This window comes from Desmodus rotundus, chromosome 2 (genome assembly GCF_022682495.2).
Source record: "Desmodus rotundus isolate HL8 chromosome 2, HLdesRot8A.1, whole genome shotgun sequence".
NCBI classification, from domain to species: domain Eukaryota; kingdom Metazoa; phylum Chordata; class Mammalia; order Chiroptera; family Phyllostomidae; genus Desmodus; species Desmodus rotundus.
This window is the reverse complement of record NC_071388.1, coordinates 18,004,313-18,031,673: the sequence shown is the minus strand read 5'-3', so window position 1 is coordinate 18,031,673 and position 27,361 is coordinate 18,004,313. Positions and strand designations below refer to the sequence as shown.

The 27,361-nt window shown below is 37.7% G+C and overlaps 2 protein-coding genes across 4 annotated transcripts in view; one reads left to right on the top strand and one right to left on the bottom strand.

Annotated features, from left to right (window-relative positions):
• C2H21orf91 (chromosome 2 C21orf91 homolog) lies at positions 1–23,004 on the bottom strand. 3 transcript variants are annotated; one of them, XM_053918014.2, is made up of 5 exons: positions 22,929–23,004; positions 21,904–22,037; positions 5,332–5,871; positions 4,294–4,356; positions 1–2,823 (listed from the first exon to the last, which is right to left on the bottom strand). In XM_053918014.2, the coding sequence occupies exons 2-5, from the start codon at positions 22,028–22,030 to the stop codon at positions 2,657–2,659; spliced, it is 897 nt and encodes a 298-aa protein (XP_053773989.1). In that variant the 5' UTR covers positions 22,031–22,037; positions 22,929–23,004; the 3' UTR covers positions 1–2,656. The 3 variants fall into 3 exon arrangements, with proteins under 3 accessions (XP_053773989.1, XP_024418502.1, XP_045052878.1); XM_024562734.4 differs by lacking the exon at positions 22,929–23,004 and adding an exon at positions 22,698–22,832; XM_045196943.3 differs by lacking the exon at positions 22,929–23,004 and adding an exon at positions 22,455–22,581.
• CHODL (chondrolectin) overlaps positions 22,764–27,361 on the top strand; it is a 277,081-nt gene continuing 272,483 nt past the window's right edge. Inside the window, exon 1 of the mRNA XM_053918015.1 lies at positions 22,764–22,901. The gene's annotated coding sequence lies outside the window, so the exon portion shown is untranslated. The remainder of the gene's footprint in view (positions 22,902–27,361) is intronic.

Genomic DNA, 27,361 nt, shown 5'->3' with positions numbered 1-27,361 from the left:
CTTTCCAACATGAACTTGTTATTTTAAAAATAATCCTCAAATGTATATAAAAATGGGCACTTTGTGGTGAAATGAACATATAATTTGAAAACGAAAATTTCTTTGCCCCCCAACATCATACATAAGAAGCTACAAAATACTATTCTGCTGCCTGCATCTATTGTCGGTATCTTAAGTATATGATTTAAAAAAAAAGACAATTTAGGGTATTAAATACTAGGATCAGAGGATGACAAAAGGCTGAACAGATTTGAAAACTTTGAGAACAATCTTGGATGGTGTCAAAATCACTTTTGACTTCAAACTGACTTTTTAAAAAACTCAATTCCACTTGTCTAATTATGAAAACTAACATGAAAATAATTGACTTCATTCCCCTTAACCATATGGGCTCTGAAATAGTAACAGATAATTTGCAATCTCTCTTTTGCCATTTTTTAAAATGAAGGTAGAGATAAGGTTTTCTTCTAAACTTCCTCAGAAAGTACTAACTGTACAGAATCCCAAGTATGGTAACCAGTACTTGTGGTATTTTATATTCTCTCAAGGCAGAATTCACCTCTGTCCCTTAGCCTTATTTTAGAATATACAACGATTTCATATTCAATCAAGAAAACTAACATCGGGGCCCTGGCTGGGTAGCTCAGTTGGTTAAAGCGTTGTCCTGATATGCCGTGGTTGTGGGTTCAAACCCATCACGGCACATACAAGAATCAATTAGTGAATGCATAAATAAGTGTAACAACAAATTGATACTTCCCTCTCTAAAATCAATAAATACAAAAAACAAAGCAATGGAATATAAAATAAGTTTATCAAATATTTGAATAAACCACTGTGCAAAATATACTAACAATTTTTTTTACTAGAATATTTAGCCAAATAAAGTACTAGCGTGAATACCAGCACCACAGATATTTTTTAAGAGCACCTTTTCTTTTGAAGAGCTTAAGTAGAAATATCTAAATGGAATAACTCAGCATCCCTGATTAAGAGCTTGGTACATGCATAATCCCATCGAAGTTTTCCTAACTCATTAGCAAAGCTACCTATCTGCCAGAAGTCCTTTCAGAAAGAAGCACGCACTTCCTTTGGCTAACACTGTTGTGTTCCGGGCTGCACCATATGGCTCACGTGCTGGACATACGCCACTGCTGGTATCAAGTGCAACACATCCCGGAGGTTTCTGGCTGTCCCGACGTGACCTCATTAGAAGCACAAATGTGTGCAAGCACTGGCCGGTAACATCCTTAAGTTATGCCAAAAAAAGAGTAAAGTCAAACTTGAAAACGTGACCATAACAACTAAGCACTCAGATCCTTACTGGCATCATCCAGAAAAGTCTTTAACTTGGAAAGTTATGGATTTCGATATTGCACACACTCAATTTAAAGCTTGTCAAAAACTAAGGCAATGTATCCCCACTCCTGGATTACGTCACTTTGGATGACTCAAAGAATTGAGAGAAACTGAAAGTACCTTTCAAAAGCTCCCTCCGAAAAGCAGTTATGTCATACTTCGAAGATGAATGAGATGTCAAGTAATATTCTTGGGCAAATTTAACCTATTTTAGTATTCCAAAGAGTTGTCTTCTACTAGTTTGTGTTCAAGACTAATTTCAATGATGTTGATATATAATTTGGACAGTTCAAGGGTTCTTGAATGTTCATCCAAACTGGCATACGGAATAACTAACTTTGTCAAAGATAGGACAATTATTTCACAGTGCATTCAATTTGAAGGTAGGTATGACATTTGACTTGCAAGTGAGCCCTGACTTACTCTGTCCAAATTCCAACACATCAAAATGGGATGAAAGTAATAATGAAATAAGAGAGGCTTTTACTTCTGTGGACACAAACTGACTTACAAAAGCTAGATTAGCATTTTCTTCCCAAGCAAACTCAGAATTGCTTTAGTTAGAAAAAAATTATATATTTTATTTTCTTCTATATTTGCTTTAAAAAGTTATTAATTCCTCTTTCATAAGAGTTGTTAGAAGTCAAACAATTCAGCTAGATAGATTTCTACTCCAAAATACATTTATCTTTGGAAAACAAGGTACCAGTTGTAAAAGCGGTGTAGTAAGAGTAAAACGCAGTGATCTGAAACATGGGTAACAGTCACATGAGAGTGTAAATACACAGAGCCACTCAAATACACATTTATAAAGAGAACGGAAAGGTACCTAAAATATCATTTGTACATATAAAATTCTCATATTAAAATATTGCTCATAATAAATAAGGTGATATTATGAATTTCATTTCCCTCTTAAAATTTTTATCTTTAATAGTTCAGACTAATGTAAGGAGTTTGTTAAACTTCTATTGTTTTAAAAGGCAAATTACATTAAACTATGCTTAATAAAATCACACTGTAACAGTATATTTAAATAGTCACATGTGGTAAAAATTAGGAAGGGCCATTTAGTAATTATGGGAAAAAAGATTCCCAAAATAAGCCAAAATGACCAACCCTACAAGCCTAAAGTGCAATGACCGGCTTTATTTGACAAAGATGAACACTGCCTTCAAGCTTGGCAAATTTAATGAGCATCACAAAACGAACCGCGACTTTCTTCAAGTTGTTCAGCGTTTGCACGCTTGGCAGACCAGCAAACGGTAGGGCGCAGGAAGGAAGTGTTAAGTGTAGCTCAGTTGTTTACGGGAAGGTGTGACTTCATTCCTGTCCGTCCCACTTGCAAACATGGTAACTTGGAATAGTTCTTGAGAAGCTGTTCGATGGCAATGTGGCGGACATGGAGCTCTGAGGCTAAAGAATCTTTTTCTTGTACTTGGTGTGTTAATTCTTCAAAAACTTCTGTGAAAATGTAGAAAGAAGTTCCATTTTTAGGACACAGAAAGCTAACCCAATGATTTATATTTCAAGTACTTTAACTGAATGCATCGGGTGAACGTTTGCAATGAAAGAGACCCGACGCCAAGGAAACAGTGGTGTTTCGGTCATTCGAGGGTGCTGTATACTTTGCACAGCCAGCTGCAGTGTGGCGTTCCTTTTCTCCACCAGGGGAAACCCACGTGTCATGAGCAATGACTCTACAGATATGCAGCAGGAATGGCAGTACAGCTACCTCTGAGACACTTTTCCCAATCTGAAGTAGAGACAGGGTCAGTCAGTATCTAATATGACTTAGGGAAAATAAACAAGTGCACGTCAGTGCCTCGGTCTAGAGACCCAAGTGGCTTTGGAAGTCAGACCACTTGGAATGACAAACCTTGTTGCTACTCTTAAAAGTCTCAGGCAAAGTAACTTAAACTATATATATGTTTAGTTTCCCCTTATGTATTGCCTCCACGAGAGTAAATCTTTCAGAAGGTTACTGTGAGGATACAGTAAGTTCATACTTGTACTTACCACACAGTACTCGATTAATATGTTGCTATTACTATTGTTATTGTTATTATTTTATTATTCTGAGAGGCTGTGTGGTCAAGAAATGCCACTAGCCTTGGAGTTAAAAACACAGGGGTTAGAATCTTTCATCTGTTACTGACTAAATGCATGACCTCTGTAAGCACCTTAACTGTCTTTGGAGTCTAGTTCCCTCACAGAAATGGGAGTCGATTGTAAAACAAAATAAAATAAGAGACAACTGGGGAACCAGAACACTGTTAACTGTTGGTGTCAGAATCATATTTCATGATGTTAAAAATTACTAGCTGGTATTTTTTTAAAAGATGTTATGAGGTTTGGATTACCTTTAAAAAGTTACCTTTTAGAGTAAATCCTGAAGTATTTTTGGACAATACAGTATGTTGTCTGGGATTTGCTTCAAGGTACTCCATGCTGGGGTCAGAGGCGGGGTGAGGGTAATGGGTACAAGTGAGGATGAAGGAAAATTGGCTATGCTTTTTGTAATAGCTGAAGCTGCCGAAGATGGGCCAAGGGATTTACTGTACTGTTCTTACTACCTTTGAGTCTGAAATTGTTCAAGACCAGGACTACTACCTGTGTTAAAGAACTGTTAGGAAGGCCACCTGCACAGTGCCTGGCATAACAGCAGGGAGTCAATGAAATAGCAGGGAGTCAGGAAGAAGGCAGAGATTAAGACGTAGTCTTCATTTTCACTTAAAAAAAGAAAAACCTATTTTCCCTGCAGTTCATAAGGAAGTTGTTGTCTTACTCTTTTTGCTCTGGTAACTGTTAATAGCTTCTAATCCCATTTCCAAGTTCAAATGCAGATAAAGCTAATGTTACCCTGTCATAGGAGATTTTCTATATCAAAATTTTCACATGCAAAAAAAAAAAAAAAAGACACCGATTCTTTACCCTGTATTTGCTGTTGGAGCTTTGCATTCAGTTGCTTTACCTCACCAAAAGTCATCGAATTCACTGAAACATGAAAATATATTCATTATTACCACAACAACCTGAGAAAAGAAGCTACCTTCATCACTAATACACTATCCTATTTAAAAAATATTTGTACTTATCCGCCAACATAACATTCAGCAGTACCCCAGGACTCACTAACTCCTGCTGTGTGGAGTTTTTAAATGTTAACCTCAACCCACAGTAAAAAACATATTTTATATCACGTCCAGTACATGTCCTCCTGAAACAAAAGTTTCACCGGAAAGCATTTCATTAGGCCCACTGGATTCTGATATATCCCATCAAGTCAATTTGGCTTAAACATTACATAGTTCATGAGTCCCAGTTTGAAAAAACACTACTATAAAATACTGAGAACCATCTGAAAAATCATGTTGTCTGCCCAGTTATGTAACCTTAGATATGTAGAATCAAGTTTTATAAAAATATACCCATGGTCCCTTCTTGCTCTAAAATTATTTGATTTTAAGTCAATTAAAATTATCTCAGCTTCTGTAAGCTTTTGGAGATGCAGACCAAATGAGTCACTTTTCTAACTTTAAATAACACATTACCTTTGGCCTTCAAAAAAAACATCAGATTTTTGCTTTTGAAATGCCACTCCCAATTAGTCTTGGAGGGATTAGCAATGTGCCAACATGTGTAAGCCAATGGTTGAAGATGGATTGCTACTCTATATGAACCTTGAATTTTTCCATTCAGTTTGTTGATTCCATTTAGTTTAATAATTTAGAGTGGAAAAACAACTCACGGTACTGCAGAAGTCCAATGCTTAGGACGTACCATGGAGGATTCCAGAGAACTGATGGAGTGTTTTATGACATCTCATTTTTTATGGAGTGAACCTGTCACTTAAATAGTCTATTTACCAAACCTATAATTCTACAGCAAAATTATTAAAACACCAAATACATAAGGATGTAAAAAACCCCCCGATAAGACTCCGTTTCGCCTTTCTCCCATTTTACTTACATTCCTCTCTGCTGTAGTGAGGATGCTGGGTCTGGACACTTGCCTCTTGATTAGAGATTGTCTCTTCTTTTTTCTGTGCCTGGTTTTGACTGTGAGACCACAGTCCGCTACTGTGGCACAAAGTGGCACCTGAATCCTGTAACACAGCCAGCCCAAAGTCTGTATTTTCTCTCTGCTCCAGTATTCTTTGTGTGCAGTCTGAGAGGCCAGCTGTGCTTCCATCTATCCACTTAGCAGAATACTTTGGTACTTGGGAGTCACACTGTGGGAGTAACTTTTTATCTGGCTTATGCCTAAAATTAAACAGGTGATCCTGGGGATTTTTAGAACATTCAGAATCTGAATCTACATCCTTATTTTGTGCATACTGTACAATCCAGTTTATCTTCTTACTCAAAATGGTTTTAACGTCTTCATAATAAGTACTTTTTGAAAGTTTAGATCGAGGACAATCCTGGTTTGCAATCAAATGGTATTTTTCAAAGCAGTCTTTATGGCCCCTTAACGAGGTGGTGTGCAAGAGATTAGATTTTGGTACTCCTATAAAAAAAATAGAGAAAATTTTGCTTTTCCAAGTTGCATTAATATACAAATCTTAGCAAAACACAGTTACTGATAGTTTGTAAACTAGAAGAAAAATGCTATAGAATATTGGCATTAATAATATAAAATGTGGTCTAATAATTCTGCTTTAATTTAACTATATATTCTGTAATATTGTTATGAATAGTAAAGCCTTTTTAAGGACTTAAAGATTCAACTTTAACTTTAGTCTAGAGGCATGTTATTGCACACAATATAAAAAAATACTACCTAACTAGCAATTTACATTTACAGAATCTTGGCCTTTATATTACTGTGTTTTCTTCACAATCCTGAAGTACACACTTGCAAAAATTCCTATTATAAGTCTCAAAAAGAGAAATGTTGATAATTTTTCCCCCGAAAAGAGCATAGTAAATCATGTTCTTCAATTATTAGTTATTTTTTTTTTTACTGGGGAAAAAAGAACGCCAGAACCAGAAAATACACATTTTAATAAAAGCTTCAAAAAGTCAATGAACTGTTATAAGTACAAATGAAATCATCTAAAGTGTTTTCATGCTTCGGTTTTATACTTATCAAAACTTTATCAGGATAATTTTATCTTCTAGAAAAATGCATTGCACAAAATTATTTTTCATATAGCAGTAAATTCAATCTGACAAGGTACAATAGCCAGAATAATTCTTCAACTCACAAATGTTCATTTTACATCATAAATAATGGAAATATTCATATTATACTTCTATGTCTCCCATCTTTTTTAGTAGAGCTTAAGTATGGTAAATCAATTATTTTTAAAATATACATTTTCCAATATAAATTTCAAACTAGAGAATATTCATACATTTTCATAAGTCTAAGTCATATTAGTCAGTGCTTCTATCCTGAAGGTGAACAGGGATGTGGAGCTGAAAATTAATGCCTGCCAGAGGTAAACACTCTAAATCTGCTTAGCTTCGAAAACAGAGTAAGTGGAAAGCCACTCAGCTGCTAGGTTAAAAAAAAAAGTTTTAGCTGACTCATCAGAAAAAATTACACCCTTTGTTTTAAAAATTGAAGTCGTGACAATTTTATTAACTGAGCTCCAAACTCTAACTAATGGTAAGATAATGAAGTATTTGCCCTTTAACGGTAAGTCGGCTCTACAAGTGCTTGTGAACAACCCAATGGGCTCTCCGTCAGTCCTTCACAAGCTGTGTGAGTATACCTCCTGAACACCGGTATTTAAGCATATGTGAACACCTGCTCTCACGAGGTAAATTCAAATATCTCAGTGTTGTTTCTCCCACTGAACAAAAAATTGAACTTAAAACAGAGTATCATACACTTTTTAAATACCCCTTTCCTACCTGTACTGCAATTATGTGTACACACATTTAAAAAAAATCAGTTATTGTATCTATTTAGGTCAAATTTCCAGCAAAGTTAAAATACTTGAGTGCAAAACCTCAAAGTTCTACTTGATAACCTAGTGTGCATCTTTGAAACTAGGTAAATTAACATAAAAATTTCACAAACCTTCCTTATCAGAAAAATATTAACAATTCTGTTATATAGGTTTTAGATCATGAGTAAGACAAATGGTATTTAGTTTGGACTATAAACCAAACAGCTTCATTCTTCTGTTTGATGCTAATAGTGCTCTGGATACACAGCAGGTAGGTAGAGAGAACTTGAAACCTGCCTACTTACTCACTCGAGAAAATGTATTAGAGCTTCCTCATGCACTATAAACTCTGTTAGGTCTCACTGCCACCAGATGACTAGCCAGCCCCACCCCCACCCCCCACAGTAAGCGGTCTCATTCTCATTCCATTGCCACAGTGCTAACTAACCCCTGTAGCATTGACTTATCCAATACTTCAAAGTACAAATTAAATTAAAAGATTCTCCTTCAAGTAAAAGAAATTCTTTGGCACATAAAAAGGTTCAAAATTAGGCTACACAGAAGTGATTAATGTTGCTGTTAAATTTTAAAAATTTATTTAGAAACTTCAGACATTGTATTAAAAAATTATACAAAACAATGAAATTTCCCCATGTACCCCATAGCTTTAACAACAGGTCAACATAATAGATGTCTACTTGAAGAATAACATGAGCTTCTAAATTTCTTTATTCAGTGTTGCTTCTTAGTAATTCATGTAATACAACTTTCTCCAGAAATAATTTTTCTTTAAACTTTTACTTAAATGTCCAAATGAAAACTAGGAACCCAGCTAAGCACATGATAATATGTACATAGTAATCTGTGGAGATGAACAGCAAATCAGAGAACCACTCTATTCAATTTACTGTGGGGAAAAAACCATGCTACTAAAGTTCAGATTCTGACATTCAGGAGGAAAATCCCCTGAAAATGAAACAAACAAACAACAGTGTTATGGGCAAGACTTCTGACAGTGTACATTTCTACTTAAGACATCTCACGGGCTTCTCAAACTCACCCTGCCTAAATAAACTCGTTTCTTCATTGTCACTAGCTGATCCCCAAACCTTGATCCTCTTCCTGAGTCTGGCACCATCGGCTGCTTAAGGAAGAAACCTGGGTGCCCTTCTTGACAGCTCCCTCCCCACCTTCCAAGATGTTTTGCTGTCCATCTTAATAGATTCTCTCCTCCACACCCCCATAAAATCTAGCAGCACAGCATCTCAAATCCTGTTTCATTTCCACTCCCACTACACCTCTGGGTCATCATCATCTCTGTCTAGTTCTCATTTCCTCTACGAAACATTTTCTAACCACTGACTAGCTTATCACACTAGACTTTCCAATTGCCTCTTCACTGGCCTTTAGCTCCTGTTAGTAAGTTCTGTGAGAAAGAGGACCGCATCTGTTTTACATGCATCCTCAGAGTCACTGCCTGGCACACAGCGAGTACTCGAGAAAAAGGAGTGAAATGAATACACAAAAATTAAAGTTATATTCAAACAAATCAAAACTTAGTACAAACTACCATTCAAGGACTCCTGCAATGAATGTTTTTTGCCCATCCTAGCAAGGGAGCCAGGATGCACGATTTCGCCAGGCTGCTCAGAGATTCATTAAAGGCATCTTCCAGTGGACTTACTCCCACATTGAGTTTAATGGGCCATTTGTTTGAAAACCTGATCAGAGCACTGATATAGAGACGCCATTCCTGTGGAATCATTCACTCTGCCAAGCAAAGTCAGGAACTTCTACTCAATTACAAATTTGAACAGAAAATTTACATATACTGAATATTTTAAAGGAGCTGTTTTATGTAAACTGTAGCTCATTCACCCAGATCTTTCTCTCTCCTTTCAGCTCGCTAAAAATTTAAAACTTGACTGAGTTTTGAAGTTCAATTTGAAAACATTTGTTACATAAACATAGTGTCCAACCTGTGGCCCAGGACGGCTATGAATGTGGCCCAAAGCAAAATCATGAATTTACTTAAAACCTTTTTTGGGCTCATCAGTTTTCATTAGTGGCCCAAAACTTCTTTCTTCTTCCAGTGTGGCCCTGAGATGCCAAAAGGTTGGACACCCCTGGTTTAAAATATCCCATGTAGTAGCAAAGGACACAAAAAATTAAAAAATATAATACATTCACTACTTCAGATACTTGAACAAATTACCTTTTCATCTAGAAAAGAATGTAAGTAGCCCACTTAATTTGTATCTAATACATATGGCATTTTATAAACTCTTGAAGTGATTTTGTTTTTTCCACCTCATCAGTTTGAATATGAGAAAAAACAATTGCTATTTTCAGAGACCCCAGAGTTTCCCAACTGACTTTTCAATTTTAATTGCATTTACAAGTGTAAACAGTTCCGAGCACTAATTTGTTTTCTCAGCAGCTTTTGAAAGGGAATGAATCTAAATGCAATTAAATGAGTTGATACTTTTGAAGAGCTGAGTTATAAGGAATTTCCAAGTCAGTTCAAGAACTGCCTGTAACTTGCTTACTAATAAAAATTTTGAAGGCCAATGTAACTGACATCCTATTATGAAAACTTCTCTCAAATGTACTTCAAAGATGTCCATGTAACTTTTTTTGTCATGAGGTCATTATTTTTAGAGAGCCAAGACCTTAACTGGCAACCATAAATACTATTTTTTTAAAGTACTAGTTTCTTTTATCTACTTGTAAATTTTGTTCATGCTATTACAGTTGTCCTTATTTCCCCCCACGGTCCCCCTTGCCCCAACTCCCCCCTTCCCACAGTCTTGTCCATGGGCGATGCATGAGTTCTTTGTCTAATCTCTTCTCCTTCTTTCACCCAGTCCCAACCCGCCCCCTCTCCTTCTGCAGCTATCAGCCTGTTCCTTGTTTCTGTGCCTCTGATTCTGTTTTGCTCATTTATTTATTTTGTTCCTTAGATTCTAATTATATGTGAGATCACATAGTATCTGTCTTTAACTGCTTGGCTTATTTCACTTCACCCAATAGTCTCCAGTTTCATCCGTGCTGTGCAAAAGGTATGAATTCCTTTTCTACCGCTGCATAATATTCCACGGTGTAAATGTAGTCACAGTTTTTTTTATCCACTCATCTCCTGATGGACATGCAGGCTGTTATCAAATCTTGGCTATGTAAATAACACTATGAACACAGGGGTGCATATATTCTTCTGTTTTAGTGTTTAGGGATTCTTTGGATATATTCCCAGAAGTGATGTTACTAGGTCAAAAGGCAGTTCCATTTTTAATTTTGTGAGGAAATTCCATACTGTTTTCCACAGTGGCTGCACCAGTCTGCATTCCCACCCGCAGTGCACTAGGGTTTGCTTTCTCCACATCTTCATTGGCACTTGTGTGTTGATTTGTTTATGATGACCATTCTGACAGGCATGAGGTGGTATCTCATTGTGGTTTTAATTCCCATCTCTGATGGCTAGTGATGCTGAGCATTTTTTTCCTATGTCTATGGGCCATCTGTGTGTCCTCTTTAGAGAAGTGTCTATGTAGGTCCTTTGCCCATTTTTTAATTGGACTGTTTGACATCCTGGTGTTGAGTCGTATGAGTTCTTTATATATTTTGGAGATTAAACCCTTGCCTGATATATCATTGGCAAATGTTTTCCCATGCTGTGGGTTCTCTTTTCATTTTACTGATGATTTCTTTAGCTGCACAGAAGCTTTTTAATTTGATATAGTCCCATTTATTTTTTTTCCTTTGTTTTCCTTGCCCTAGGAGATATATGGGCAAAAATATCACTATGTGAGATATCTGAAACTGTCTATACTTTCCTTTAGAGTTTTTATGGTAACACAGCTTACATTTAAGTACCAGTTTCTTTTAGATAGCGGCTTTTTGGAAATTTATATAGGCAGTATATTTCTGTATGAACAGTGGTATTTTTAAAAAGTTAATCTGTCCCTATTTAATAGTTTTCTTTTTTATCATTTTCTACCTCATCTGATTTTATTATACCATTCTCACATTCTTTGAGAACCCTCCCACTAACCCATATGGCATGCTATCCCCATTTCTATTCTTTAAGTTCCTCTTGAAGATCAATTTAAGAAAACTTGGTTAAACCCAGAGAAGAGCAAAAGACACTCAAATGTAGATCTGTCTACCTACCACTATTTTCCTTTTAAAATAAGGATATTTCCATGCTTATATTTAATCTGACACCTGTAGTGACATAATTTTTCCCCTTGATAAGATACTCCGAATGGCACTAAAAAATAGCCACGAAACAAAAACACTTAAGTTTTATCACATGTCCCATTATCCTTGGCCTTCCCACCTATAGCCTCTTGAAAAAGACCTTCTTTATGATTTGTTCACAGTGAGGTAAGCTATGCAATCTCTTCCTCATGGCTCATCGGCTGAGCAGGTTCAACAGCACCGTCTCTCGGCTGACTACACTCCTACCACATGGCTTTGTAGCTCACACACGTGTGAGTCCTAGCAGCTGACTGCCGTATGCAGTTTACTCCATGTCAGACTTCACCCTAAATTTGATCACTATATTCCGTTTGCCAATCAAAGGCATGGCTTAAATAATTTTGGTATTCCATAAGTAGACCAAATATAGTACACCCACTAGTTGGATGTAAAGTGCAATACACATGTGATCCCATTGTTAGTATTAGTAGACTGGCTCTAAGCAAGGACTTCATCTTGAACTTCAAATTTAAAACAGAATCACAAAACTGGCAGTGTTAAGTTTTCCAAATGGCGGGTTTTTGTGTTCTTCCTGAATATTTAAAAAAGGCAACAAGATTTAGTTATGATTGAAGTTCCAGGTTAACATGCTGTGAAGAAATTTTAAACATGTTACCTTCAAACCTGACCAACAATTTGTGCAGTGCTGTTTCAAAATATTTTTTTATGACGCTCACATTTTGCCAGCTTAAAGAATTTTCCAAGAGTAAGGTGTTTTTCTTTTTATGATGATCTTATCTTGGTTGCTAAGAGAACAAGCACCTGCATGTTTATACGCTGCACATATTAAGAATCTTGAGCTTCTTTAAGCAAGTGTTAATTGTAAAAACGGGAGGATAGCTGCATTTAGTTGTACTAAGACAGACTCAAAAAATTGAGATGTTACTTCTTTGTTTCTGAGGATCAGGTTTCCATTTCTAATAAAAGAAACAGAGGAAAAGCTGTGTAAGTAGAGGTGGCCACCAATAGCCTGAAGTCTGGATCCCTACTGCAGACAAGTTTTGTTTAGACTATGAATATTTTAAAAGAGAAAAAATCCACGTATAATATTCAATTTCTTGGTTTCTCTTAAAAATGAAATCAGAATATCTGGCAGCAACTTGTTACTAATAAGAAACAGCTAGTAGCTGATATAGGGCAAGTGCCTTTCAATTCAAAACAGTTTCTGTCATTTCTCTCATGAGTGCAGGTACAGGTGACCTAGCAGGCTCTGCAGCCATGTCTGCTAGTGACAATTGTACTACATGCTAAGGCTGTGCAGCAATAACACAGGTCTGGGTAGCTTCTGTGTAAATATTGCTTGTTCCAGAGATGCTTTGATATTGAATTCGATCCTGCTATTCTGCATTTGATGAGCAAGCAGCAGCAGCCAAGCCATGATTCAAGAAGCACTATGAGCGTTATATCTATTTGCAATCAGAGCCATTCAGCAGGATGATGCTCAGGGTGTGTATCCCGCCATGGAGTGAAAGGCAGGCAACTAGACCACAGGTGAGAAGGCAAGTATGGACAGTCAGAGTACCTACTTCCTTTCTAATCCACAGCAGGACAGGCTTCTGCCTCCTGGAAATTTTTATGGGTTGTCTTATGTGCCTTAGTGAGTGCTGTGATAAACAGTGCCCCACTTCTCTCCCCCTCATGCCTTTAGCTAACTCAGGAGTCATTGAAGAGACAGTCATAGACAAGTATCCAACATGCTGTTTAAAAAGTAGTAAGTAATTGTTTATCTTTCCATTGCTAGCAGATGGAATTATGGGCAACTACACCAAGCCAACATACAGATGGGCTCAGCAACTTGTTTTTCCCTATTTTGAGAACCACGGTCCTAAAGAAAGATATACCAACAAGTGGTCTTTGGATAGCAGATTTCAGTTTAGAGATATTTTATTCCATTTTAAAGTTTTTGTGTGTGCTGAGAAGGATAAAGCAGTTAAAGCAACTTAATTCAATAAGTGAATTATAAAGGCAGATTTCAGTAAGCAAGGAGTTCAGAGAGACAATGTTAAAAGATCAATTTAACCTCAAATAACCAAGGAAGCCAAGGTAGAACTCAGTTCTTGTGTTGATAGGAGGTGCAAATTTGCAAATGACTAGTGAAAAAGAAAAACCTCTCTCAGTGACTCTTACTTGTTCATTAAACAGTTGGGAGACTGGGGAAACACCTACATAACAGCTGTTGTTATTAACAGGGTACAAAAATAGCAATCCATACTGGATCGAACCCATTAATGTTGCTACCTGTCCAACGGAACTGTGACAATGGACATGTTCTGTATCTGTGCTATCTAAGAAGCTGAAATACAGCCAGTGTGACCGAGGAACTGAAGTTTTAACTTTAATTTATGTGAATTTGAATAACCACTTGTGGGTAGGCTACCAAATTAGGGCAGTTTGTCCATAGGTTATTTTTTAAGCCAAAGGGTATTTGCAATAAGAACATGATGGAAACTACCCATGTTCTTGCTGATGGTCAAATATGAAATACTAAGCTCATAGCAGCACAGAACATAAAAAGCTAAATGTTTTTCTAGTACTTAAAATGTATCAAATTAGACTAATAATCCAATTGACACAACTAACCCTCTACTTGTTCAATTTCCCCCCCTAAATAGCTCTAAATGAATGCACTACCATTTATTCTAAGTTTTTGTGTATGAAGGTGTCATAATAGACTCCTAAAAAACTACTCGAATTAACTATAATATGATTGCATCATCAGTTTTAAAGATCTACTTGTGTGTGGCATATGGAGACACTAATTTGCAGAAAAAAAATCTTCCTTAAGGATAAACCGGGTTAAAGGACACATAAAAGAGAGCCTGAAAAAAAAAACCAAAAACCTTCATAGTAACACCAGATGAATGGGGGCACCAAGTAAATTTATAGGTTAGAAAGCAAGAAATGTAATAGCCACATGAACCCTTTGCCCTTCATCTCATGAACTGCTGTCTGCCCAGCTAAAAGTTTTGCATGATTAATTTCCTTACAACAAATAAGAAAAACAAAATAAAAAGTTGTCCTGAAGGTATTTTAAAACCTCAGTTTTGCATCTCAACTTTTTTGCGTACATTGGAATCACTGTTCTTGAAATTCTAGTTGACTACACCTTAAATAAATGCTTTATAGCAGCATCTGATAAATAGAGATATTTAGCTAGTGAATTTGAAAGGCGGTTATAATTCAATCACTACTAATGGTAATGGTAAATATTAAGATTGATGGGAAACAATCACTACAATACACCAACCATTTCATAAGAAAAACTAAAGGTAAAAATGCAATGACTGATGAATCATACTGCCAAATGCTAAAATACAAATATTTTGACCATGTGTGAATTGCATCATAGCAATTCTAGAGTAAAAAGAACTTTGACCTAAACAAAGGAGTTAGAGAACTGGCACACAGTAAAATGGTTTCATTATGAGACAAATAGGGTTTTTTTTTGTAATGGTTGATTATATGGTATTAAACAAGTAGCGATGGAGGACATAACAAATGACAGGACATGCAGCTCGGGACATGACTTTGAGCAAAAGCCTTCCTCTGGGAATGTAAAGCTACAAAACAATGAAATGGGAATGTACTCAGACAAGCAAAAAAGATGTACATATAAGAATGTTTTAATACTGGTAATTGGAAGCAAACTAAACCTTCATCAATGGGATACTGCTTAAATAAATTATTTCAACCTTTAAAAAGAAATCAACATGGTAGAATTTTACCTCCAAACATGAAAAGATGTTCCTAACCTATTAAATGAAAAGGTTGGTTATGAAATAATATATAGAGGTTGATTTCATTTCTCAAACCAACTGACCACACATGAGAGTGTGCATGCCCATACACACTGTACTGCAGAAAATAATGTAGAAGACCCCAAAACATTAAAAGATTGTTGATGGATAGGTAGGATTATGGTTAATATTTTTTTTGTTTCCTGTCTTTTTATTTTTTTGTAATAGGCAAACTGTTTTCTTTTTCAATGAAAAACATTTTTAAATGACTATAAAGAAATATGTTTTGGTTTGAGAGAAAACAGTGTTCTTTACTCCCAGACAAATAAGTCTTTATGTACTGTACTGTATGTTCCAATGAACTAAGTAATAAAAAAGGTTTAGATACTGAAATGTAAAAGACACCCCCCCCCTAAAATTCTGAATCTCTTTTAAGATTGTAAGAATTTTTTTAGGCTAACAATGTATCTAGCAAAGAAAACTATTTAACCTGCAAACAAAAGCTGTTCTCCCCCGAAGTAAAATCACAACCACATTATAGTTTTATCTGGCAACCTTGTGGGAGATCCAAAGACCCAAAGGGGGGAGGGAACAAAGACACTGATAAGTGGACAGGAATCATACTGTTGATAAAAAACAGAGAAAGGAGTAAAAGGATGTGCTGAGCAGCTGCTCCACAAGGGAAATAATAGCAGTTAGAACAGAAAAAACCTACTGAAAACCAACTCAAGATAAATTCAAACCTCTTCAAAGTGCATAAAACATTAAGTTACTGTGTCAGTGGAGAAGCTGTTTAATATACCAACCAATCATAGCCATCTTTTCAGTGATATTTCATCCCAGATGAGATGAGAACAAAACCCTTCTACACTTGAATTTAAATTAGCACCAACATTTGCACTGCAAACTGTTTTTACCAAAAGGCTGCTACATTCATCATCTGTTGGTGAACTTTGGCCGTGGTATTACTTATCATCACCTCCACTGAATACATGTACTCCAAAAAGTAAGCAGCTGCACACTGGGAGGAAGAAGTAAATGGTGTTAGGGGAGGGAGGGAGGGAGAGAGGAGGAGAGAGGCAGGGATACCAGATCACGAAGTGTTTTACATTTAGGGAGTTCATAGCTTAACCTGAAGAAAATGGCAAGGAATCAATGGAGAGTTCTAAGACAGTGAAGGGCACGATCAGATTTGTATTTTGAAGACTTTCTGGTGATACTGCAAGAGAAGAAATGGGGGAACGGGGTAATAGGGAAAGGGGGGTTAAGCCTATGAAAATAAAGTAGTCTTGAGATAATACTGGTAAGGGGACTTATGTCTGTTTTAACTGTCTTATCCTCAGCTACTAGAACAATTTCTAGCACACTGCGGTCGCTCAATTAATATTCACTGAATGTGTGTAAAAACTGCTATGTACTCAACCACACAGCTTTAATTCTGAGTTTTCGATTTTTACAGGCGCAGATTATTTTGCTTTACTGTTTCATAGTTGAGACAGTAATAGCAAAAAGCTACCAGAAACAGATGCACTAGTTTAAGGCAGACACTGCTCCCTTGTTCCAAACTATAAATCCAAGGTTTAGTGTTTAATGGTTTTATTCTCCTTGTCAAAATCCTAAAGATGGTGTGCTAAATTGGATTAGAATAACTTATATCCACTCTAACTAGAACTATTACTGATAACACTTTGATAATTCAACAGTGTTACTTGGCCACTTTGATTTCAATCACTTAGTATTACCTTTTATCCCCCGAATTAGCAATAACTGGGCCTCGGATGAAGCTCACTCACTAGGATACTGCCACTGCGCAAAGCTCAGTATTACCTTATTTGAAATTCATCCTTCATGTTAATTTCCTATATAATACAGAAATTAAATTTAAGGTGCTGTAAAAGTATGTTCCAACCTCGAAAGTGCTATGAAAATATAAAGTTATGTTTTCTTTATGTTACATTCAGTAATAAACACTCGAAAATTTTAAGTTTTATTAGAATGCCAACAGAAGGACACTAATTCTTAATATATTTTAAAAATTTCCAAAATGTTCTATTGATGTTAGTGAAATTCAACACTCATTATCTTCTAAACTTACATTAGGCTTTATATTTTAAAATGCTCTTTTAGTTAATACCAATGTATGATGTTTGCCATTATGGCAAAAAAGGGGAAGAAGCTAATACAAGATGGAGTTACCTACATACAGCTTCCCTATCACAAGTGGTGGCCACTTTTACTTCAGAAGAAAGATACAGGTGTGTCAGAAGCAGGACAGAGGAAGAGTTGTTGATAAGACTTCAAGTAGTCTTGACTTCCAAACTACCTCAAGGATTTAAACTTGAGATTCCAACTGCTCCCTGACTACTGACCATGTGAACAGCATTTCAGGCAAAGATACAGAGAATCGAGAATGAGATTAAACATAAGCATTAGGTTCACTCACGCCTTAACCAAGAGAAACCACCCACAGACCCTTCTCATTGGACAGATTATTAAGGATCTGAATTTGGGCTGAGAATAAAGACTGGGATGGATTGCCCTGGCTGGTGTGGCTCAGTGGCTGAGTGCCAGCCTAAGAACCAAAGGGTCGCTGGTTTGATTCCCAGTCAGGGCACATGCCTGGGTTGTGGGCCAAGTCCCCAGTAAGGGGCATGAGAGAAGCAACCACAAATTGATGTTTCTCTCCCTCTTTCTCCTTCCCTTCCCCTCTCTCTGAAAAGAAAATCTTAAAAAAGAAAAACAAAACTGAGATGGACTATAAAGTCTGACTGAGATGGACCAGTAAGCATTAGTAATCCATACTAATCAACTAGCAAGATCAACTAATCAACTAGCAAGATCAACTTACACTGGAAACTTCGCTTAGCAGAGGGGAACTGACCCAGTCTTATAAAAAAGTTTCTCTACAGAAAAGGAAAGAAGCAAACTATTAGAGAAAGGTACAAATACCAATTATGTGCACAGCATTTTGGCACAAAATAAAAACAGCATGAAGTAACAGTTTGGAGTCCTGGATCATTTCCCTCTCTAGTCTCATTTCTAACTTTGTTAGATTACCATTGAGTTTCATTATTGACTCCTGACACCCTGGGCTACCTTCCTCCAAGCCTCAACAGCTTAGGGACAGTAGTAATTTGGTCATTACACAACTTTTGATATTTTATCACAAGAACTGTAATGCACATTAGCGTATTTGATCATCTACTCATAAAAAGTTTATAGTGTCTTAAGGCCAAGGACAGGCTATATATATAAAGAAGTTTGTGCATCTGTCTCTTAACTCTAAACGTAGACAAGTTTTTTTTTTAAGTTTTTATTTATTGATTTTAGAGAAAGAGAGAAGGATGAGAGGGAGAGGGGTGAGTGAGAGAGGGAGGGAGAGGGTGAGGGAGGGAGAGGGGGGTGCAGAGAAAGAGAGACATTAATTTGTTTGTTGTTCCACTTACTTATATGCATTCACTGCTTGATTCTTGCATGTGCCCTGATTAGGGACATACCTGCAACCTTGGTGCATCAGGACAATGCTCTCCCACCACCTGAGCAACCAGCCGGGGCTGACAAGTTATTTTCATGATGAATTATAGTAACAACAACAAAAAAGAATCCTGTGAACATTTAAAAATATTTAAGTCCTCAAAGTATAATTCTTAGGTCTTTGAAGTATATTATCTATGTCTAGTAAGTATATAAAATGTAGACACCAATTTCTTTTAATTACCATAAAGTCACAGAGAAAAGGCAACTTAGAGCCATGCTCAGAACACGAAATCTTTCCTACAAGATTAGATTGTCTTTTGTTATTTCTCTTTCTTCTTTTCTCTTCACTTCATAAATATATGTAGGCACACAGCTTTTAAACAAGAGGCCATTTGATCAGACCAGTTTTGATCTGACATAAGCAAGAAAAGGTGCAAAACTTTTTTGTTTATTACCAATGTGTGAACTGTAAACGAGGCTAGTTGCGGACTCAAATACTAGCCTTGGGCCCAATACGTGGTGATGTAAGATGACCTGGTTCTGGGCGGTGAGCGCACAATACAACATGCCGGTCATTTACATAGAAATGTACACTTAATATCCGTGTAATCTTATTGACCAATGCCAGCTCGATAAATTGGAAAGAAAAAAAGCTAACCTAAAAGCTCCTTAAAAGAATTTTTAACTAGCTTCTTAGCTGGAAAAAAAACCAAAAAAGAATGCTGTAGAACAAATTTAGCCATTAGTAAGCTAAGAAACCAGGCAACAGCAACATTACCATATTATAAAAAATGTTATACCAAATTAGTAAAGGTAAATGTCATATTTTTTAAAGTTCCTCTTACAGCCTAACATGACTGGCTGGCACTGTGCTGAGAACATGGTAGGGGAAAGGAAACTGCAAAACCATTTAAAAATGTTTAGTGACAGGAATAACTGGCATTAAAATCATAAAACCTTGAGTGTACACAGAATATAAAATAGTTCTAATTTAAACTGAGAACTGGTTTTGTCTTTTAAATGAAAGACAACTATTATTTCAACAATGTAGGACTTATGTCATGCTTATTGGGACAGCTATTACTAGAGATGAAATATTAATAAAGATGGTACCCTAAGAAATATTTGTATATTCTTTATATGATTGAGAACCAGTTAAAAGATACAAAAAAGGGGAGAAAAGTGATTGTGAAAGTTTTTATTTCTGTAGAAAAATTTTATCACAGCATGAGTATCACTAATGATTTAGCAGGAAGCACTAGTTAGGAAAAGCTGGCTAACAGAATAGCAGTGGGAGCCAGGTAGGATTCAGGAAAACATGTTTCTCATATTTGCCCTATCAACTGAAATAACTATTGACAGTAGATCAATGGAATTAAGCTCACATATACTAGAACTAGATCATCAGGCTTCAAAGGCAAGGACTGTCAATTACTGCTGTATGACTTCAAAGTATATTTCTTAGGTCCCATCACCTCTAAAATGGATAAAAGTACCCCATCCCAGAGCTATTTTGAGCTGAGTAGGATAATCCACACAAGGTGCTTAGAACAGTGCCTGGCACAGGACCGCTCACAGTCAATGCCTGAGACTTAACAATAGCTTGCCATCACCACTACCGCAACCTTGCACAGTCCAACAATCTGGCTCTGTTTCCTTCTGTGTAAAGCACAGGTCTGAGCTAGATCATTTCCAATGCCTGTGCCCGTCTAAAATTAAAATCTACAAGTAAAAGAATATGTAGGGCCAACTCTATTTCCAAAGAACATAAAAGTATAATCTTTTACTCTCGCATGGTCATTTAAATGCTGCCAAAGAATCATGTTTTTTAAGTAATCCCTTCAAAATTAGTTATATTTACTACACTTAGTAAAGCCAATAGGAAACCTACAGGAAATCCATGATCTTCCATCAATAATCCTGTTCAGCAACTATAATTCTTATAGAAAGTGTAATAGCAAAACTGTCATAACCAGTATGACCTTAAAAGATAACTGTCACATAAATAACTCATGTTTTTACTCGTCTACTTATGGTTATAATTTTGTCTTTTATTATAGAGTATCTAAATACATTAATTTGGTGCCCACAACAATTTCTGAAAAGTCCTAACAGGAATCTCAAAGGAAAATAATCCTAATGTGTTTTTTTCCTTCCTTCGTTTTTTTAAGATAGGAACATTTTATTTCTCCTACTTAAGAGTAAAGAAAATGAAAATCTTCAAATTTTCAAATTTTCAAAAATTTTAAACCAGCAAAAAGAATGAAATACTGCTTTGAAACCACCCCACATCTACAGGTCTAACAAAGTCTCTCTGCCGGTGTTACAATTCAAAATTCAAATGACAGGCAAACTTTTTTATTACCAGAATATTAAGATTCTTTTTAGTGTGACTCAAATATTTTAAAAAATCAAGAGTTTTAGAAAAAGTGGGGGATAACTGTAGTAGCACAGACAATAAAATAAAATTAAATCAGAGTTTTATCATGACATCAAGATTACATTTTCCACATTTCTTGGGACCAAACTATTGCTATCTAGAGACACATTATGCACTAATCCAAACAAATACATAGTTTGGTGTTTTTGTATTTGGAGAACTCTTTTTCATATATTCTTATGGATACTAGTAAGAAATTTCAAAAGCCTTTTTATATATAAAAAAGTTATTAAAGGTGTGTGAGACCACTGAAAAGAGGTTATCTAAAAATTTTAAAATGTTTTTCTAGATAATAAGACAGCACTGGGGAAAGCGTTCTAGATCACGTTAGGTACTAGAATGGTAGGTTAAAGGAATTAAATTACATTTGTCCATCAAAGTAAATGCTTGGTTACCTTAGCTCTTAATGTTAAAACAAAATGAATCTGACAATTTCATAAGCTCTCAAAGCAGAAAACACGTGCATCAGTCAATACTCATCTCATTTTCAGTATAAATAGAGTTAGTACTGTGTAAGTTTTGTAAAGAAAGATTTTTCTTAAATTCATGGCTGTGCTAACTTCAGCTTCATTTCCATAAGCCCTTACCTTTCACAAATACCCACACGTCATACTTGGCACAGTTTGCAATCATTTAAGAAATTTCAGTTTTACCTTATAACTAGGTTCACATAAAGTAGTTGTATAAAGCTCATGCCATAAAACGAATCTATACCCCGTACTTACCCTCAATACTTAGCTCAAAACAAACGTGGCAGAAGGAGAGTGTTTCTTTGTCTGTTCCCAGTTTACAAACACTGCAAATGTTGTCATCATTCAAATCAATGTTTACAAAGTGCTCCTCTTCGTTCATAGTGCCCCTATTAAGAAACAGAAAAGGAAAGTTAATGCATTTTCAAGAACTTGCCCTTAGGGCTTACAGCAATACTAGGAACTTCTAGGAAGAGAGGGATGTTGTTCAGTTTATCTAATGCAATAGCCCATCAAACAAGCATCGCCACGCTTGCACTTCAATATACAAAGACACAAATCTAGTAACACTTAAAGCCTTGCATAGGTGACACTATACTCAAAGGCCTTTTGGGTCCTCTATTTCATTTGGTTGAGATGGGTATCTGAAAAAAAGCGACGAGCGGGGATTCTAGTCCACCCCTCCGTCCCCGGAACGCACGCAGAAAGAACAGCAGCGAGGCCTTTTCCGCTGCCGGGGTCTGTCAACCTACTTAACGCAATTAAATGAAGGAAACCCGACCTGTTCCGGACCCCACTTTACTAACTTCATTGTGTTAGGTGTGTTTCGGTAACTCGGCGTAATGCGGCTATCAGTCGGAGAGCAGCGGCGGGAAAATGCACGTGGAAACGCGAACACCGAGGCAGAGCGTCCCTCCCGCTTCCAAAGCACCCTAGTGCCCAAAGCCCGGCAGCTGCTCCACGGCGCAGGTCGGGCACCGCCGGAGGGGGGGTGGCCAAGTCAGGAAGGGAGGAGCTGCAGGTTTCCCTCGCCCCGGGTTCCCGCCCACCCAGAGAGGGTCCGAGGACCACAGCTGTCAGTCCGCCGGACTCAGCGCCTAGGGGAGTCGGACCCAAGCCCAGCCTCCGACGTTGGGAGTCGCGTCCGCCGCTCAAGTGGCCGCGGTCCCAAATGCATCTCCCTCCCGTTCGTCGGGGCGCCCGAGGGGACGCGGAACTCGGAGCGCAAAGCCCGCGGGAGCGCGGCGAAGCAGGTAGGAGACGTGGAGCCGGGTCCTTACCGTCCAACTCCGCGCGCCGATGCTGCCGTTCCGTGCGGCTCCGGCTCCTGCACTATTGTTTCCGGCCGCAGCAGAGGCGGCCACCGCGCGCGCCAGGCCCCGCCCCCGCCCGCCCGTGCCACCCTCCGCAGGCTCCGGGGGGCGGCGCCGCCGAGGTAGAAGTCGTGCGCTCGCCCGGCGGCCGCGGGCCCGGCGTCCGCCCCCTCCAGCTTCGATGCCGTGTCGTGCACCTGCAGGCGGTCCTGATTTCCCGTCGCTTCTCCCAGGGGGTCTTAGCGTTCTCTTACTGTGGCGCCTCGTACGCCCCCGCCTCCGTCGAGCAGATAGAGCAGTCCATTACCACCTTTCCAGTCGTAGTGGAAACTCCTGCCCCCGGGCGGGGGCCACTGGCTGCGGGGGCAGAAAAGTGACGAGTGGATGCGGGAAAGGGACGGAGCTGCGTGGGGCGGACTTTATTTGAAAACAGTAGAGTGAAGCGAAATAGTGTCCCTGAACTTTGAGTTAGGTGGCAGTTGGAGTATGTATGAAGGAAAAGTTCATATGTCAAGTTTCATAATTGAAGGGCAATATTGAATACAGAATCTTACATATTACAGTTTATTTGAAATGGGGCGCCCCTCTCTTATAATATGTCACATTCCTTGCACGCCCACTGGGACAATCCCGGAGCCCCACCTCTTAATTTAGGTCCCGCTCCTTTTAAAAATTGGGGAATGGAAGATCTCATCTCGTTTTGCTCATTCTGCGTCATTTTTTTTTTTTTTAGATTAGAGTTCATGTAAGTACTTTCACTTACATTTTCTATTGTAATCCTGACGATAGTCTAGAGAAAGGAAACTGGAACACTTCTCTCATTTTGCAGCCTACAGGTGGTAACCCAGATTATCAGTTAGAAATTGAGGGACCTTGACCCCAGGGCTGCTGGTGTAAAATCACTTACACCAGAGCATCACATGCAACTTAACTGGTTACATTCACAGATAGAAAGTGGGCTGAGTTGTCAATCTACGTGTAACTAATGGTAAGAATGGACTCCCTCGATCTAGGGAACTTATAGACAAAACTGTCACTTGATATAAATCATCAGTGCCTCAGAAAAGTGATCTGTGTTTGTGCTGCTTAAAGTGTAGCAGACGTATTGTACTAGCAACGTCCACATCACCTGGAATCTTGTTAAAAATGTAGACTATCAAGTCTCATCCAAGACTGAATCAGAACCTGCATTTTAACAAGACCTAATTGAAACAGAAAAGTCTATGTGTTTTCTATTTGAATTTCTCATTTTAGGTAAATATAACTAAAATGTCTTCCTGGATTCTACCCATCTTTTTAATAAAAGTGTTTCCAAAAGTCCCTCACAATTTCCTTGTAGCAAAACAACTTCTTTTCAAATCTCAGAGTTATCATTCTTTCTGTGGCATTTAACCCTGTCAATGTTACCATAAAACAGTCAGTCAGTCCAAGTGCCGGGGAGTCTCCCCATCAACCAAGCTGGTGGCAAGGGAAGGTTTGTACACTGAGCATGTGAAAAGCTAGCAAGATAATTGTATAGGGGGAAAAAAGTGCCCCCCCCTCCAGATCACTTGGGGAAAGCACGCAGTGTGCCATAGACATCAAAATGACACTGGGAGAGGTGCTGGACCAAAGAAGACTGTCAGTCTAGCCTGGGAAAAGAAGGAATTGGTTGGGAGGTAGACCCAGTGGAAGCACGCAGAAGTTTGGGAAGTTGATTGGCCATTATGAGAAAGCGCCTGGTCCATCCCACACCCAAGCTAATATAACATCAGGGGAAAAAGAAGCTCTCTCACTTGCTCTTGACCTGCACTTGCCTGTTCTCTCCACTGGCCATGTGGCCTTAGCAGCCATGTGGCCTATGGCCTCTAGGAAGGAGCCTCTCTTGTTCTCTTGCCCACACAGTGATGCTCTTGCCAGCGTGTTCACTTGCCCTCTATCCCTGGAGCACACGATCTCGTGTGGCCCTAGCAGGCACATGGCCCATCGCATTGAGGGCTCCACATGGAGGCTCCAGGAGGGAGCTGGAAATGGACAGCAGCTGGGAACAAGCTAAGCTACCTGGATGGGGACTAAGACTACTTAGCAGCCACCTATGGGCTCCAAAGGACTGTGCTCTAAAATGGAGCAGGAACTGTGGACACTGGCTTTTATCTAGGCCTTGCTGAGGATGGTTGGACTTTTTCCTTGGCAGAAAGAGGAGATGGTCTTTGAGGTGGGAGTCTGCCATTGTCCCAGGTCACACAGCACCTGAATAAAACCTCTTTCCTTTTGCACCAGCATCTGCCTCATGAGTTTGGCTTTTGTGGCTACAGGCAGCTTTTTGTTTGGTTACGTTAACTATCCTTAAAACTCTCTTCCCTTTTTTTTTAAGAGAGAGAGAGAAAATCAATTTGTTGTTCAACCCATTTATTCATTGATTGATTGATTCTTGTGTGTGCCCTGACGGGGATCAAACCTGCAACCTTGGCTTATCGAATCAATGCTCTAACCAACTGAACTACCTAGCCAGGGCCCACTGGCTGATTCTTGTATGGGCCCAGACTAGGGTTTGAATGTGCAACCTTGGCTTATTGGGCCATACTCTAACCAACTGAGCTATCTGACTAGGGTCTTCCTACTACATGGTATATATTCTTTTGTGACTGGCTACTCTGATTTAGCATGCTTTTGAGATTCACAGTGATGCTTTGTAACAGAAGTTCCTTTTTATTACTGAATAATATTTCACAATTTGTTTATCCATTCGCATATTAATGAACACTTGACTTGTTTCTAGTTTTGGGACTATTATCAAAAAGTGTCCGTGAATATTCACATGAGAGTGTTTTAGTGTACTTAAAGTTTACTTACTTGTAAGTAAATGCCTAGGAGTGGAATTGCTCAGTCATTTAGTAAGTACATATTTACTTTTAAAAGAAATTGCCAAACCACTTTCCCAAGTTATACTATTTTACAGTTAGGGCTATAATGTCTCCTTGATAAATCAGCCCTTTATCACTATATAAATTCTTTTAATCTCTGGTATGTTTCTTGTCCTGAAATCTACTTTCTCTGATATTAATATAGCCACTCCTGCTTTCTTATGATGTTTCCATATATATCTTTCCTCTCTTTTCATTGTTACCTGATCTGTCTTTATATTAATGTGTGTTTTTGTAGGCAACATAGTCGTCTTGCTTTTTTGATACAGTGTGAAAATTAGTGCCTTTTAATTGGTGTGTTTAATTCATTTACATTTAACATAATTATTGATATAGCTAGAATTAAGTCTACTATCTTGCAATCTGTTTTCTATTTGTCCTATATGTTCTTTAGTTTAGTTCTCAACTAAAGTCATAGAAATGCCCCTTTTTCCTCTTTTCATGCCTGCTTTAGATTAGTTGAGATTTTTGGTTAATAGTTTGTCTCCTCATTTTATTTCCTTTATTAGCTACATTTTATATATGTATGTATATTTTGATGGCTATATTTATATTTTGGGGGCTGCAAAAATCTAGGGTTTTTGAAATAATATGTCATTCTGAAATAATATTATACCATATTATGTAAAATATAAGAGGCTTACAATAATACAGGAGTGGGCAGAAATAGGTTAATAATAATAATTAATACAGTAATGAATTAATAAATAATACAAAAATAAACTGTTTTGCATACTCACCACTGTAAACCTACATTTGCCAATCCCTATATATTTCTAAACTCTGGTTATTTACTATTATCATATATTTACCTCACATATGTCATTGACTCCAAACACATTGTTTTTTTCCCTTAATTATTGTATCAATCTGTATATACAGATTTCATCTGGTATCATTTTCCTTCATCTGAACAACTTCCTTTATTATTTTTGTAGTGTTGTTCTATTAGTAACAATTTCTTTCAGCTACTGTTTGTCTGAAATGTCTGTTTTTCTTTTGGTTTAAAGGAATCACTTTGTAGATACAGAATTCTAGGATGATAGATTTTTTTTCCGTTCAGTCTTTTAAAGGTGTTGCTCTATGTTCTCTGAGATTGTATTGTTTCTAATAAGAAGTCAGCAGTACTGTTGGCCCTCAAACAATGCGAGGGCCAGGGGAACCAACCCCCTGCAGCTGGAAATCCACTTGCAAGTTTTGACTCCCCCACCACTTAGCTGTCCCTTGGTATCCACGAGGGATTGGTTCCAGGAATGCTATTCTATTGCTTGTCCAGTGAACATTTTATTTAAGAGAGTGTATTATTAACAAAAAATAATTCCATTTAGTTCTCTTTGATACTTTCCATTTATTTCCTTAGTGTCTTCATGTTTTTCCTTAAAACGTTTGATATAATCATAATAGCTATTTAAAAATTCTTATCTGCTAATTCATTATGTCTGTCATTGTTGCCTGTTTCAATTAACAGATTTTTCCCCCTTCTAGATATGAGTCATA

Bases quoted from the DNA above. Each gene is read 5' to 3' on its own strand.
- C2H21orf91 (XM_045196943.3), bottom strand. The intron at 5,872-21,903 runs GTAAGTACGGGG...TTTTTTTTATAG, and splicing joins TTTTGAGCTAAGTATTGAGG to GAGTACCAAAATCTAATCTC. The intron at 4,357-5,331 runs GTAAGTAAAATG...TTCATGTTTCAG, and splicing joins TCACTACAGCAGAGAGGAAT to TGAATTCGATGACTTTTGGT.